This window comes from Pelmatolapia mariae, linkage group LG9 (genome assembly GCF_036321145.2).
Source record: "Pelmatolapia mariae isolate MD_Pm_ZW linkage group LG9, Pm_UMD_F_2, whole genome shotgun sequence".
Taxonomy (NCBI): domain Eukaryota; kingdom Metazoa; phylum Chordata; class Actinopteri; order Cichliformes; family Cichlidae; genus Pelmatolapia; species Pelmatolapia mariae.
The window spans coordinates 20,923,362-20,937,811 of record NC_086235.1 but is presented as its reverse complement, the minus strand read 5'-3'; the positions used below and the strand labels follow the sequence as shown (position 1 = coordinate 20,937,811).

Sequence of the window (14,450 nt, the reverse complement as noted above, 5' to 3'; positions counted from 1 at the left end):
GCTAGCTGCTAGTGCAGTCTTTGTATTCTCTCCTGTAATATCTAAAGTGTGACAGTTGAAATATCTCCACATGTTGCTGAAAAGCCCCCAGAACATCCCACAATAAATAACACCAGCTCAGCAGCAGATGTAGCAGGGGAAGCCTCTCTTCCACGCCTCTTAACCAAATACAGTTGGCCACATTCAGAGATTTTGGAGCACACTTCACACCTGAAAAAAGGAGAGGCAGAGAGAGAGCGACAGGAACAAAAGTCAGAGCATGTGCGGCAGAGTGCACAAGCTGCTATCCTGCCCTTAGTGGTTTAACTCATGATGACAGTATTATGTTCCCATTCATCTTCTAAGTATTATGCTCTTACTCTGTCTTTCTTTTAACCTCTGTCTATCTCAGCCTCTCCCTCACTCTCTTCAGCTATCTCTGCCTATCTTTTCCTCCATGTTAGCGTTAAGTGCGTTAGTAATTGACAGCCATGTAAGATGACAGATTGACCACTATTCTGGCCCTGGGTTCTCTAACTGTGGCTCTGGCCCTCCGCCACACCATCATCATTACTCTCTCCGGCCTATTGATCTGCCTGGGCAATGTGCCTCAGGCCTGGGTGTCCCAACCAAAGACTCCTTTTCCACATCTGATACTCCCCTTTCTTTCAGTGTCGCTGCCACCAGCCTGTGGCCAGCTGTCAAGGCAGAGGACGATTAGATTAATGTTTTTTGCTCTTTGCTTTCATCTCTGATGCGATCGAGCTTTGTATGGTTGCTAAAGTCAAGACACCAAATCATAAAGTGGACACTTGGGGCACTTTTTTTGTAGGGCATTTCAGGGAGTACTGAAAATGGCAAAAAATATTAGAGGAGCGTAAACAGACAGAGACATTGTTTTTATGGTGGTGCTGAGCAGATGCTAATTAGGTGAATAATTGGGTTCCAGCATTCTGTCCCAATGGTAGTGCGAGCTGAAGAAGCTGAAGCCTTGGTTGCCTTTTAAAAGGAGAGCCCCATCTGGACTTGATAGGCTATTCCCAAGTGGGGCATACAAACTTCTGCTACAAATATTGTGCACTGATGATAGACATAGCCCATGGCAAGGGACTGATCAAGCAAAGCAAATGGACTTCCAATTGTGGAGCCAGAAGGCAGGAGGGAAGGAGGAGAGGAGGGAGGGATGATGTCTGGTCCTGAGTGAGTGAACTAACTGGAGCAGGACAGGGGGAGGGAGAGAAAACATGCCCCCCGGGGAACCACAAGGCCCTTTCTTTCTCCCCCTGCTATAACCAGCACCACCACTCCAAACAGCATGGGCTCATTCTCACCGGGCTAGCGGGGGTCCCCTCAGCTTTTATGTGGCTCCTTGTTCTCCACAGAGCAACCCTCAAACCTGGCAGCGAGAGCTTTTATGACTGTTTGAACTGTGCATTAGGCTAATTTGTTGTTCTTTGCGGCCTTTGCTCCTTGTTTTTGTCTTATTGTTCAATTGAACCTTCGCAGTATTTTGAACTTTCTTCAGCGAACACAGGAAAGTTTTAGGTATCTCCTTCCCCTTAAAATATTAAACAAGAAAAGAAAGAGCAACGCTGATAATTACCAGGATGTAAAACATGCTGGAGGTAAAAACTGCACATGCTGCACAAATAATTATTAAATTCTGGTCATTTAAAGGTATTTCTTTTTATCTTTTAGCCACTGTGCTGCAAGTGTAGCTAACTGACAAGTCAAAACTCAATGTCTTCATGCTGCTTTGGATGCACTGCCTTATCACCCCCGCACCCAAAAAAAAGATACACGCACAAGACACACATACACACTCCCCTCCACCCACACAGAAAAACTTCCCTAATCATTCCCCCCTTTCTGAAAGCTGCTTCATGTTTGTCACGGTGTGGGAGGGCCCTCCTGATGGGGCCAATGACCATAGGATGAAAGGAACTCCCTCTGTTTGTGTCTGACAACAAAGGTGTAATTACGTCCTCATTTAGGAACAGTAAATCTATCTCCTGCCTCGTTTTCACTGAAGCTGTGGGATACTTTCTTGGCCTTGGTAGGATGACTACGGTTATAGGTAAAGAAATTGTTTAAAGAATACGACGGCGGTGCCCTTTTTGTGTCCCCTACGGCTATATGGACAAACAAGCTGCTTTTGTATGGACAGAAATGAGTTACAAAGCCCACTGTTTTTTGGGCTCAGTGTTTTTTAACAATTCATTTGGAATGAAATAATTAAAATTGAATCATCTGTCACTGAGAGTGAGAGAGAGTGACCAGAACTGACCAAAACCCTTGATTTTTAGTTTTGTTTATTTTAATGTGTGCATTACACTGTTGGCAGAATAATTTGCTTATACTAAACTCCACAAGTAATCATTTCTTAATTGCAGTCATTATTTTGGATCACAATGAATTATACTTGAGTTGATGAGAAATCTGCACATAAAAGTCACATCAACACATCGTGGCCCCTACTCACAGCTTTTCTGATGAGTATTTTGCAATTAAACTTCTTTATAAACACGATTATTGCTCATTTGCTCAAATGGGAATCCCCTTCACGACATCTTTATAATGGATAAACCAGTTTTACTTAGTTGACCAGTTCGGAGTCATTGTTTGTGATTATATAAATATTTGAGTTCAGTTTAATGCCGTTAAGCCTTGGGCAATAAAATCTGGCAAATTCTCTTTCTTTTTTTTTCTTTCTTTAACAGTTTGAAGTAACATTTATATATTAATTCGTGGATCGAAATATGCAAATGAAGACAGATTTTATGTTAATTATTCAGTTCTTTGAATCTTCACAATAACTGTTATCTCAAGAATTAGGATCTGGTTTCTCTACCAGTGTATGACCCCTTTAAGCTGTCCCTCCTGCTGTTCTCTGACTTGACATGACAGTACAGGTGGATGGCCACTGAGGAGAGATGTTGTGTCCCAGAGGGCAGCTGCTGCTGTCCTATGCTACAAATCATAGCATGTATGATATTAGGGCATTAGATACTATCGACCCTTTTGAGTGATTTAATTACCCAGAAGAACCATACTTTGAACAAGTGGAAAGGAGAAGCATACATATTCATCAGGGCTGGATTTCAGTAGCACACGATGCCAGAGCTGCTCACCCCAACTTCAACCCTCTTTTCATATACGTCTCTGTCACTATACCCCCACCCCCCACCTCCTACTCATGTCCCGTCCAGAGTGCATCCACCGTTTCCTCCCCCTTTACTCAACGCCACCCTTCGGTAACTCGCACACAACAGTCTCTTGTGTTCTTCGCATTGTGCGGGCTTGGAAGCAGGTTTTGCCCCCCCACCTCTGCACTGTCATTCATCAGGCCTGATCCAATCACAGATAAGGGAGGAAGAGCAGAAAGATAAGGCCACTGTTTGGAGCTCTCCCTGAGGCCTCCCTCTGTTCACCTACTCAAATAGTTGTTTCAAGATGAATCTTTTTTTCCCCCTCCTAACAATGCACCATTTTATTTCTGTCGCTGCATCGAGTTTTACACTACTGCAGATTTAATTTTGTCTTTTCATGTAACATAACTTAAAGTTCCAATGTTTTTCTCCCCATAGGTGGGACTTTCACAACAACGTCAGGATTGTACACAGGAAATAACTCCCTGACAAACTCAACTGGCTTCAACAGCACGCAACAGGTAGCTGCGGATTTCTCCCTTATCTCCTTATTCCTCTAATCTGGTATCAATTTGCAGCTATCATTTTATACTTGAGGTTTGAACTGCAGGCTCAGATCTTGGAAATCTTCATGAAACATGCGTACTCAATATGCTACATTTCACCCATGACACATTCAGACATAAATCATTCACAATGTCAAAAGCTTTGTACACAGGCTTATCTACCGTACCTCCTCCAACACATGTATATTATGCCACAGAGGAAAGGAGGAGGGGAAAAAACAAGACAGATCATTGTCCAGATGTAGGACAGAACAGAACATGTGTTTGCGTTTATTTTTTGGAATCTGCACTGTAAAGTAGCAACACTGGTGCAGGGCATTTCTCAGATTACCCTGCCAAACCACCTAGTTATTTTCTTCAATTCTGCTACCTTTTGTCTTTCTGTCTGCCTCTGTGTTTTGATCTAAATCTTCCCTCTAACATCCCATTGAACTTATCATTCCATTTGACTCTTTTTTTATGTATCCCTGCTCAGACATGCACTTCTTCTCTGAACATGTTGACTTTATGTCTGAGTGAGCACTCTGGTAATACTTATGTAAAAGTCACGATGGCAGTATTATGACGCTGGTCCTAGTAAGGATAAAATATCTCCATTTGCATTTGCAGACAAGCAAACATAGGATCGTGACCCATTGTCTGGAAAGCAGCTTAGAAATAAGTCCAGCCTTTTGCACGCTTGGAGCTGGGCAGGCTTTTGGACAGAAACTTAAGAAAAGGGAATTTAAGAAAAGGATTCCCTAAAAGTCATGAACTAGCCATGGAGATGATAATGTTAAACGAGATGCAGTGAACTTAGAACAAATTCTTCAAAGAAATTTTGAACCTGATGTCTCTTTTAACTCTGTCATCTCCATTGCCACAGCACCATTTCCACAAACCATGAACAGAAACTCCAGTGCTGTCCAGTTTTGAGTGTATGACATCGTGTGTGTAACGTCTCTTTTCATCACTATTGGGAAGATGTCTGAATGAAACCTTGAGGGACACTGACACACAAGTGACCTACACGTTGTGTCAAATTAAAGGAAAAAGCTGAACACTGAACCCCTACAGTGCTCTTAGAGGGAAAAGTACAATAGGGGTTAATAAAAAGTTGTTCTAAGTGATCGTCTGTATCCTGAAATGAAAATCATGAGTGTTCTTCCCCTGAAAGAATTCAAGCAGTTTTTGGCTGCAATTTATTCCCTTACATGTGTCTGACTAAATGAAATGCCATCACTTTAATCAACTAATTAAAAGTTATCAACTTTTTCAATTTACCCTACTTACTCCACAGGACTACCCAAGTTATCCAGCCTTCGGCCAGGGCCAGTATGCTCAGTATTATAACAGCTCACCCTACACTTCACCCTACATGACAAGTAACAACACCAGCCCCAGCACGCCCTCAACCACCACTACCTACACCCTCCAGGAACCACCCGCTGGCATCACCAGCCAAGCCCTCACAGACAACCCTGCAGGTAGGAATTAAACCTCAGCTAGACCTGCCTTGTAACACCTGAATATCACGAGTTTGATTCTGGTAAGAAGTGTGTGTCTCTTGGAATTTGCTCTCCATAGCAGAGAAAATGTTCACTTCCACCACATAAGAACAGGACAGTTTGAGCCACTACATCTAGTGGTGAGATAAAACAGAAATCAGATGTAAGATTTTCCATAATTTCATGTGACATTAATGCATCATCTTGCAACTGAGATTGTATATTATAAGCCACTCAGAATTTTATGACTGCATTTGAAATTGTCATCATTCACACTGAAGACAGCTGGCTTTAACTAAATATAATTTCATACTTACATCATTCAATTTAGATAAATGACATTTTAGCTATTTCCAGTTGACATGCACTCCATTACCTCTTGTTTATTAAATCAGTATGGCGCACAGTAGCCTTTATTATTTGTTCTGCATCTGATTTATGGCATGCTTGTTACCTGCAGTCTTATAAGTTATGTCTCCTGCAGGATGCTGTCTGTCCTCCATCAAGACAAATGGTCCCTTTAAACATCTTTTCTAAAAGCAAATAGAAGCTCGTCTTCGGTGCGCTCTTTTAATACGCCCCTTCCTCCTTCTTTCCTTCCTTTCAGGAGAGTACAGTACCATCCACAGTCCATCAACCCCCATTAAAGATTCAGATTCAGATCGATTGCGCCGAGCCTCGGATGGAAAGTCACGTGGCCGTGGAAGAAGGAACAACAACCCATCACCGCCGCCTGACTCTGACCTTGAGGTAGGGTGAACCCGCTACCTTGGCGACAGACAGCCTCGCCCTGTCTGAGACACATGGACACTAATCCACTTACTATATGGCTGCCACACCAACTTTAACACTTGATGGACATTAATACTTAAAGACATGATTCCTTAACTTTAAATGCATTATTAATGCATTGTGGAATATATGAGTCATCACTAAACGCATATCATCTATAAAGAGCTTTGTATATCGTATAAATAAACAATAAGGCATGTGATTAAGTGAGTCATCACTGATGAGATACGTACTACTTATATACCACGCACTGAAGGCTGCTCACTAGCTGTTGCTTACAGTGATGTTATTGCCCACTTTGATAGTGACCATGTGTCAAAATAAACTTGCTGTAATTTCGGGGACTCTTCATTAATATGTTATTAATTTGACTGAGGATAATAGCAGCCATTAAAACACTGACATCATGGCATGTTAACATATCTAGTTAATTAGTTTGTCACTATTGATTACTCTAATGTAAAGGGCATGGGGTGGAAAGTGTGTAGTGGGGTGGTGAGAGAAGTGTTGCGGTGACCAACCCAAGCAAATGGATCCTGGTCCCTGTGGCACACGAATACGCTCCTGGCCTATTGACCAGGAGGATCACCTTGCAGCCCTACAGAGTGCACCATTGATTTTGCCTCTTTTTTTCTCTGTTTTTCTTTGTTTCTTTCTCCCCCACCTCTGCCCCCCATCTCCCTAGCGAGTTTTCATCTGGGACCTAGATGAAACAATCATCATTTTCCATTCCTTGCTTACGGGTTCTTATGCCAACAGATATGGACGGGTGAGTGACATCAGACTCTGGCAGTAGCCATTCACTTTATCAGCAAAATGCATAAATATTAAAAGGAGGGGGGCAGAGGATAGATTTCACTTTGCTCTAACCCCACAGTGAGACGATAGAGCAGAACTCAATGTATAGATAATTGCTTCTTCTTTTGTTTTTTAAATGAGTCCAATGAGATCTGACAAAAACCTGACTGCTCTTTGCAGCTGTTGGGGCTCTGCATGGCCCGTCCAGGCCCGGCTGTAGGGGCTCACAACAGTTGCACTCTGGATGTCTATTGACACATCTTGAGTGTTCCTTTCTCCTTCAGAAATGCCACATTGTTAGTTTAATTAAGTGCTTCTCAATCCATCCTTTTCAGGCAGGGATCTCCCTGGAGACCCTGGCAGGAGAGTGAGTCCACTAAATACAGCCCAGCCAGAACTCAAACTAGAGCTTAGAAATTCTGCCAAACCTGGCTTAATTAAGACTCAACAAATATGTATGTATTAACAAACATATATTTTTATTATTATATTTTTATTATTATAGCGAAAGGTCATTTCTATCCCATGTAACTTTGTGTGCTCATGAAATGAAGAGTTTACTTTTCCAGGGTTTTCTATTTGTTGTTTCATGTAAATTGCTTCTCTAAATTTAAACCTTCAAAACAAATAATTTGGGAAATAAGCCAGAATGCTTTTCTCATGGTTATATTGAGGTCATAGGTTCCTTTAAAGTACATCATCCTGTCTGTTTTTCCCCTTCTAGATATAAAAACTGACTTTAATATGAAATTCATAAACTAATATGCATTTTATTTTAATTTTGTTTTAGAACAGTGTTTTTTTTTTTTTTAAAATCACCACGTTTTGGCAAGTTGAAAATGACATATTACTCCTCCTATGTCAGAGAGCTTAGCGTCTGCAGCCCATGCTCTGTGCCTTTGTTCTGGTATGAGGGGGTGTTTGATGGGGGTAGTGTTTTGTTTTGGGGGTGAAAGAGGGCTGCCCCACGACCCTTTACTGTTTATTTACTTTATTCCCAGCCCTGCCTGCTGCGTAAAGAGAGAGCTAAAGCTTAGGGAGCTGTGGCTCCGTCATGAGGGTCTCTTGCACCATGCACACACATAATCACACATAGGGTCTCCAGTGTGCTCCTCTGAAACTCCATAATGGCCCATTCCATCAGAGCTCATATAGGATGCGACAGCTAACTAGAGCCACTCACTCTGGATTTTTTCATTTGTTCTCTGTTTTTCTTCCTCTCTGCCTATTTTACTCACTTTGTAACCCATGTTTTTGTCCCTCTGCCATGCCCTTATCTGAAATACAGATCTATAAACTCCCTTAGAAAAGAAAGTTAAGACTAACAACCAACACAACTATTCCACCCCCTTCTCCTCCTTTCTGGCTTTCATTGATGCCAGGCATAAACAAAAAAGATACAAAACAGTTTTCCCTCCTAGCTGCTCTAAACTTGCTATAAATAGATGTGTATCTGAGTGAGTGCACATCCACACTTTCGCTCACTCTCTGTGACCTCCCACCCGCGCTCTCTCTGACTTTTTTTTCTCTCCCTCTCTCCCTCTCCCTCATACACATAAACACACTGCTGTTCTTATCAGCTCTTTTAATTGGCATCAAGGCAGCTCACCCCCATAAAGCTGATGGCTAAGGCCAGCTGTGCTGGTACTGGGCTGGCCAGAGCGAGAGCTTAAAGTGGGTGGGGATGGGGGTTGTTATTGGTAAGGGGCTTGAGGGTGGAGGGGGAGGCTTGGCGTCCCCCTAAAGCCACTGACATCTCAGGACAGGTGGTGCTGGAGCAGTGACAGCAGCAGCACTTTGGCCTTCTGGCCTGCTTGTATTCTTAACTCCCTCACTGACTGATTGTTTAGATTTAATTGGAAAGGATTCACTTGTGCAGAAAAGGCAGCCTTTTCCCACCAAACCAGTCCATAAGAGTGAATCACCCAACAGTGCCAGAGGTTGGGAAGAGGGAGCTGGTAGCCTGTTCATGTGGGAGGCTAATTATTTTTGATGAATTCTTACTGAAAGATTGGTTCAAACTGGGAGGTTAAGAGGAAGGAGAAAGCCTCTAGAAGTGGGGATTGAGCTCTACTTGTGTGGTTTGTACTCTGTCATTTTAGAGAAAACATAAGCATTGTGGGGTGTGACAGCTAATCAGCGGAAAGCTCAGGTGTGTCTTTAGGTGGTTTAACTCTGTAATCCCTGCTTCTGGTCCTGCCTGGCTTGTCTCTAATACAGGTCTCACCCAGCTGCAGGAAAACCTCCTCCTCCACAGGAAGCTTTTGTCTTGACTTCGTCCTTTACTTGCCGAGGACATTCTGCTGATTTGAGACTTAAAATGTAAAAGGCATTCAATATGTATGAAAACAAACAAGCACAAAAAAAGAGTGTAAACATATCTCTCAAGTTAGTTAATTAATAGTAATATTAATAAATATGAAAACCCAAAAGTAAAACAACAATAAACAATGGACAATTTTATAATCATAAGAAGTCTCATTACAATGACAATCATTAGGGTTTATAATTTTGTAGATGTTCATGTGAGAATGATCTGATGACATTTTGCCTATACGTTAACTTTTTAAAAGGAAAACTGCACACATTGTCACATGCTCATTAACTATTTACAGTGTTGTTCACTCCTCTCTTGGTATTATCTTACAGACAGTGCAGCCATATCACCATTGCAGCACGTGTCACATTGCTGACAGAGATCACGATTTAAGGAGGAATTTGTAGTTGCGCCTGATATAGGGATTAATATAATTGTTGAATTATTTTGCAGTTTTAATTTTGAACAAACGGAGTGACTGTCAGTTAACTAAAGAAACTTTACAGGGAATCGTATTTTATCATGTAGAGAGCAATCAGATGATGCATCTGGACAACTATGTGGAGAATGGGCTATTTACGATGAGGCTGTGACCCCGGCTCTTCCATTTAACTGCCCCTCCCAAGAACAGGCATGGTTTTACTCCGTTCATTCTGTCTGTCTGTGGCATTTCTGATGACTATTCTGGTCCCTTTCAGAGGGTCGTAAACAGAGGCTGAAACTTTCAAGTGCGCCTAATGTCTTCTTTTATGGGAATACCTTGCTGTAGAATTTAAAGGGATTTCTGTGTTAATTGACAGACTTGCAGGGAACTTCATTATTTACTGTTCTGCATTGCTTCATCTGCTTCTTAAAACATACAGTATATACACACACACTTACATTTCAGAATAATGTGGTTTGATTTAACTAGTTTTGTCTGTTTTCTGTAGGACCCGCCAACATCTGTATCGTTAGGCCTTAGGATGGAAGAAATGATCTTCAACTTGGCCGACACGCACTTATTCTTTAACGACTTAGAGGTGAGTCTGTTTGTGTGTGTTTTACTCTGGTATGTTTTGTTTCTGCACAATTGCCTTCTGTTTACTTTCTGATGATTTTAGTGGCCAGAGGAGTGGATGTGCTGGGGTGTGAGAATTTTTTAGTAAAAGAAGCAACTGTTACGTAGCGTAGAGCCTCTTTTACTAATCTCTTAGTAATCTATCCCATAAGCGATGGCATGAATTTTACATGCGCTGTCAGTCTCCTGGGTCACCAGCCCTGCCCCCCCACCTCCACTGTCTTCCCACTCCCATGGCAGCTAGTCCAATTTGTCAGGCTCTAGTGTTTCTGTGGCTGCTCTGTCTGTGTGTCATGCTGTGTGCTTGGTGTCGCTGTCCACCTACACCACACCACAGACCCCTCCGTCACAGCATGAAATTCCCGCCACCTCCCCTCCCTTGCCCCCCTGATTCATGTACAGTTAGTGTAAAATCTTCCCCTGGGGCACAGGAATAGAAGGATCAGGCGTGGAGAAAAATGTGTGTCACATTTGTTTCAACAAATGTGACGCACACTTCATGCATGGGTATGAAGCATACCCTCTGTGCAGATTCAAATGTCAAACCCAACTTACAAGCAACTGTCCACAAATTTATCGCATTTTTTATATTTGCAGTTTTTTTTGTCCACGCCTCAACGTTTTTCTCCCGGTGAATCTGATCCCACCGGCCCTGCTTTTTTCCTCAGAGTCCTGCTTTATGCTGACCTCACAGGAGAGGAAATGTTTTGTTTGATACTTAAGTGTGAAGAGATCTGCGGCCGGCCTGCCAAGTCTCATTACTCACCACCATGTTTGGCTGTGCTACATGAAGCAAGCCCAAGAACGAGCAAAAAACATGGGAGACAGGGAGACAGAGAAAGAAAATATGCATACTCCCCCAAAAAGACAAGCGACTGAGATCCCAAGTGCAGTCATCGTGATCAAAGTTAATTGGCTACAATTGGCTGGTTAAATATTTCCTTATGCCCTGGCCATGTAGAAGCTGTTGTAGCTGCACTTTATTTAATAGATGTGCCCCAATCATTTGAAAAAAATGGCACTTTGTGACAATGCTTAAATGTGGTTTTGCTCAACATCTGTCCCGTGTTTTGATCCTTTCATGTGCTTTGAAAGTGTTCACAGATGAATTGGCAGCTCAGTCTTTTTCAAAACTCCAGCACACACATTTCTTCTGCTCTGTCTCAGCAACAGTATTATTTGATTTTGTGTTTAGGCTTTAAGGACTCAATTTTTTCAGCTTAAACTGGTGTGGTATGCTTAGGTAGGGATGCTTTTTACAGTGTCCAGTGTAAAGACGTCTCTGCAGATTCTGCAGTGATTGTCACTAACAATCATACCAGAGGAGGAGTGACATTCTCTTGAAGACATATTGATCTCTCCTCTTAAGCTGAGCAGGGCCAGTGTGAGTGTTAAGTGCCAGGTCTCAGCAATGCCTAACCAGTTGTATTTCCTCTCTGCTGATTTACGGTCCTGCATCTCAGATAGAGCCAAGTAGAGTCCAACTATAAATACCACAGCCAGCAGCAGTTATGTATTTAAGCATGTGCAGAAATGCATATGGTCCATCTAATTTGGTCTAAGCCATAAAGGGAGACCCCAGAGGCTGTGCAGAAACACAGGTGCAGAGTTAGTGGCCTGACGGTGTGTGAGTGGTCCATCTAAGTCTTAACACTGTCGTTCTGACAGCCACTGCACGAGAATATTAAATAGGAGCTCAATAAAATTTCAAAGTGTGTATAATTCCTAATTGCTTTAATTTGAATATGGTTTCTTGTAAGAAAAAATAGATTCAAAGTTTTTAAAGCATTGGGCTGTTTTATAGGACATCTAAAAACCACAATTAAGCATAATATTGTACTGAGTCTGCAGAGGCCACATGCCACATGCCACAGGCCACAGCGTATAATGCGTGTTAGTGTGTGTGTATATCTGTGTGTGAATAGAGGCTGGACTGTGTTGATAGAGCTGGTGAGTGACGATTCAGGGGAAAGTCATAAAAAGAAAGAGGGCATGCCGAAGGGGTCAACAGGGATCAGTTTCCCCCTTATGTCTCTCTCTCTCTCTCTCTCTCTCCCTCGCCCTTTTTCCTCCAACCATTTTTTTCTGGATCAGCACTCTCTTGTTTTTGTTCACTGTTTTTTAGATGAGTCCCAGAAATACTGAAGTTTCACTAAAAGACCTCCCTTCCCAACTTCCACGCGCAATTCTCTCAATCGATTGTCCCACACAAGCCATTTGTTATTAAGCTCTATTGTAAAGGAAGGGTGTATGATTGTATGAAAAGCACGATCTGTTTTCTATCATCAAAAATGCTCAGTATAGGATAATCCATACTGAGGCGATCTCAGCTCTATTATTTTTTTTCTTCTGGTTAGAAAAATCGTACTTCAGTATTTACAGAAATAAGCAAATGCTTACTTTATTACAATGTGTAAAACAAAACAAATACTGGCTGTAATCAGTTAATAATAATATCTCTAATATAATGTAATGGTGAGGGATTTTTTTTGGGGGGGGGGGTTCAGTATCATACTCTGACAATACTAAACCTGTTATCATTTTTGTTCAAATACCCCATCTTTGAAATATAGCAGATTGGCCTCACTGAATGCCTTTGTGGCAGGGGATTGCATGTGGAGTTAATTGATGGTCTGAAGTGATGTGTATAATGAAGTCCACTGAGGCTGAGCGCATGGAGAAGACTGACAGCTCTGCCGTGGTTCGGGGTGTGAGTTTACTGTAGGTGTGCTGCTCTAGGCCGAACTCTAATGCTGAGCAGTATGTGGGAACCAGGGGCCTCTTTCTCGCTGGCCGAGCCCCCTGTGTTCCCCTCTCAGTGGGGTACGGGGGCTGCCGTCTCCCGCCTCCTTGGGTGAGAAAACAACCCTCCCAGTCTGGAGAATAAAGGCCATGGGGGCAAACCACTCACAGGGCAGGAGAGGGGGAGAGGTCTCTAAAGGTGGGAACATTTTAAATGAGTCCACTGATGCCTCTTTGCTCTGTGCAGCGCACACTCACACACTCTAAACACATGGAGCTATACCCAAACACATATGGAAACGCATGCATACTGTATGTAAGTGTATAATCAAATGCTGACATTCGCACACACATGCCTGTGTAACAATCCTGTAACACTGTAAGCTGACTACCTTTTATAGCTCCCAGCCTGCAGTCACAGGGTTGAAAACTCCTCTGTCACTTTCACCCAGGGGCTGCCTGTTAATGAGAGATGCTGTGAAACACACAGTTACCTTTTCCTACTGGCTGAAATGGCCCTCCAGAGCCTCTTATTGTAGAGCCTTTCTGTTGGTTTTATGTCCCACTTTAGAAATGCAGTCCTGTACTTGCAATTCTATATGACTGGTAGCTTTATTGTGTTTTTAGTGATAGTTTATTTCTTGGTGATTTTATTCCTGGGAAAGCAGGGCTGTGATGCTAGCTGTGATTTTAATTGAATCACAAAATTAAGTCATGCACTTGATCAGTTACCAATTAGCACTACAGCAGAATTAGTGATTATTTGTATGTATTCATAGGAAATCAAAAACACAACACTGTCATCACGTTAGACACCATTATAACAGCACATAAATCTGTGAAGATCTGCACCAGTAAAAAGCTTGGAAACCAGAAATTACAACTTCCTTTTCTTTCTTTTTTTTAATTTATCAACTTTCAACATGCTGCCGAAACCAAACTACAACATTTTTATATGTGGTATATTTTGTCAGATGGGCTTCTTTGGGTCTGCGCACAGTGATGTGGTTATTTTAATCATTTGCTTGGCCACTGATGCTGCACTCAGACATAACTCCATCAGGTTTCAAGGCGGGGTTGATGGTGTGTTTTGGGAGGACTACAAACAAGAAAGTGGTGGTTTCAAAGCCATCCTGTCAATCTATGCTCCACAGAGGTCCACATCAACCCCATCCTCCACTATCCTCAAACAGCTGATTCATACACCACTAAGGGTTGAGGGTTCATGGAAAATAACATTACGGTCTGGTGACAAATGAGGAAATTTTACAGGAGATTTCTAGTCTTGCATTAAAAAGAAAGATGCAACACCTGCACAATGTGATTTGTGTAGGAAGAGATAGGAAAGTGCACAGATTTGTCCAAACAACAGACCACTCGGCAGGGATAAACTCCTACACCACGGATTTGTTCATTGCTGGGGGAAAATGCTGAAATGACTGAGATTTGATATGGCATTTAATGTTGCTCTCCTTGAGGTGCAGTTTGGATTTGAAGTGCCAAAAATAAGAAATAATGAGGAGCAGCTCATCTATCACACAGAATGAATTTATACTTTTC

At 42.2% G+C, this 14,450-nt stretch overlaps 1 protein-coding gene across 7 annotated transcripts in view; it reads left to right on the top strand.

Annotated features, from left to right (window-relative positions):
* The window catches only part of eya1 (EYA transcriptional coactivator and phosphatase 1), a 38,265-nt gene that overhangs the window by 14,731 nt on the left and 9,084 nt on the right, over window positions 1-14,450 (top strand). For all 7 annotated transcript variants that reach the window (XM_063484005.1, XM_063484010.1, XM_063484009.1 and 4 more), the window contains 5 exons: window positions 3,567-3,649; window positions 4,974-5,160; window positions 5,789-5,931; window positions 6,659-6,742; window positions 10,021-10,110. In XM_063484005.1, coding sequence (XP_063340075.1) covers window positions 3,567-3,649; window positions 4,974-5,160; window positions 5,789-5,931; window positions 6,659-6,742; window positions 10,021-10,110 — 587 coding nt within the window. The remainder of the gene's footprint in view (window positions 1-3,566; window positions 3,650-4,973; window positions 5,161-5,788; window positions 5,932-6,658; window positions 6,743-10,020; window positions 10,111-14,450) is intronic.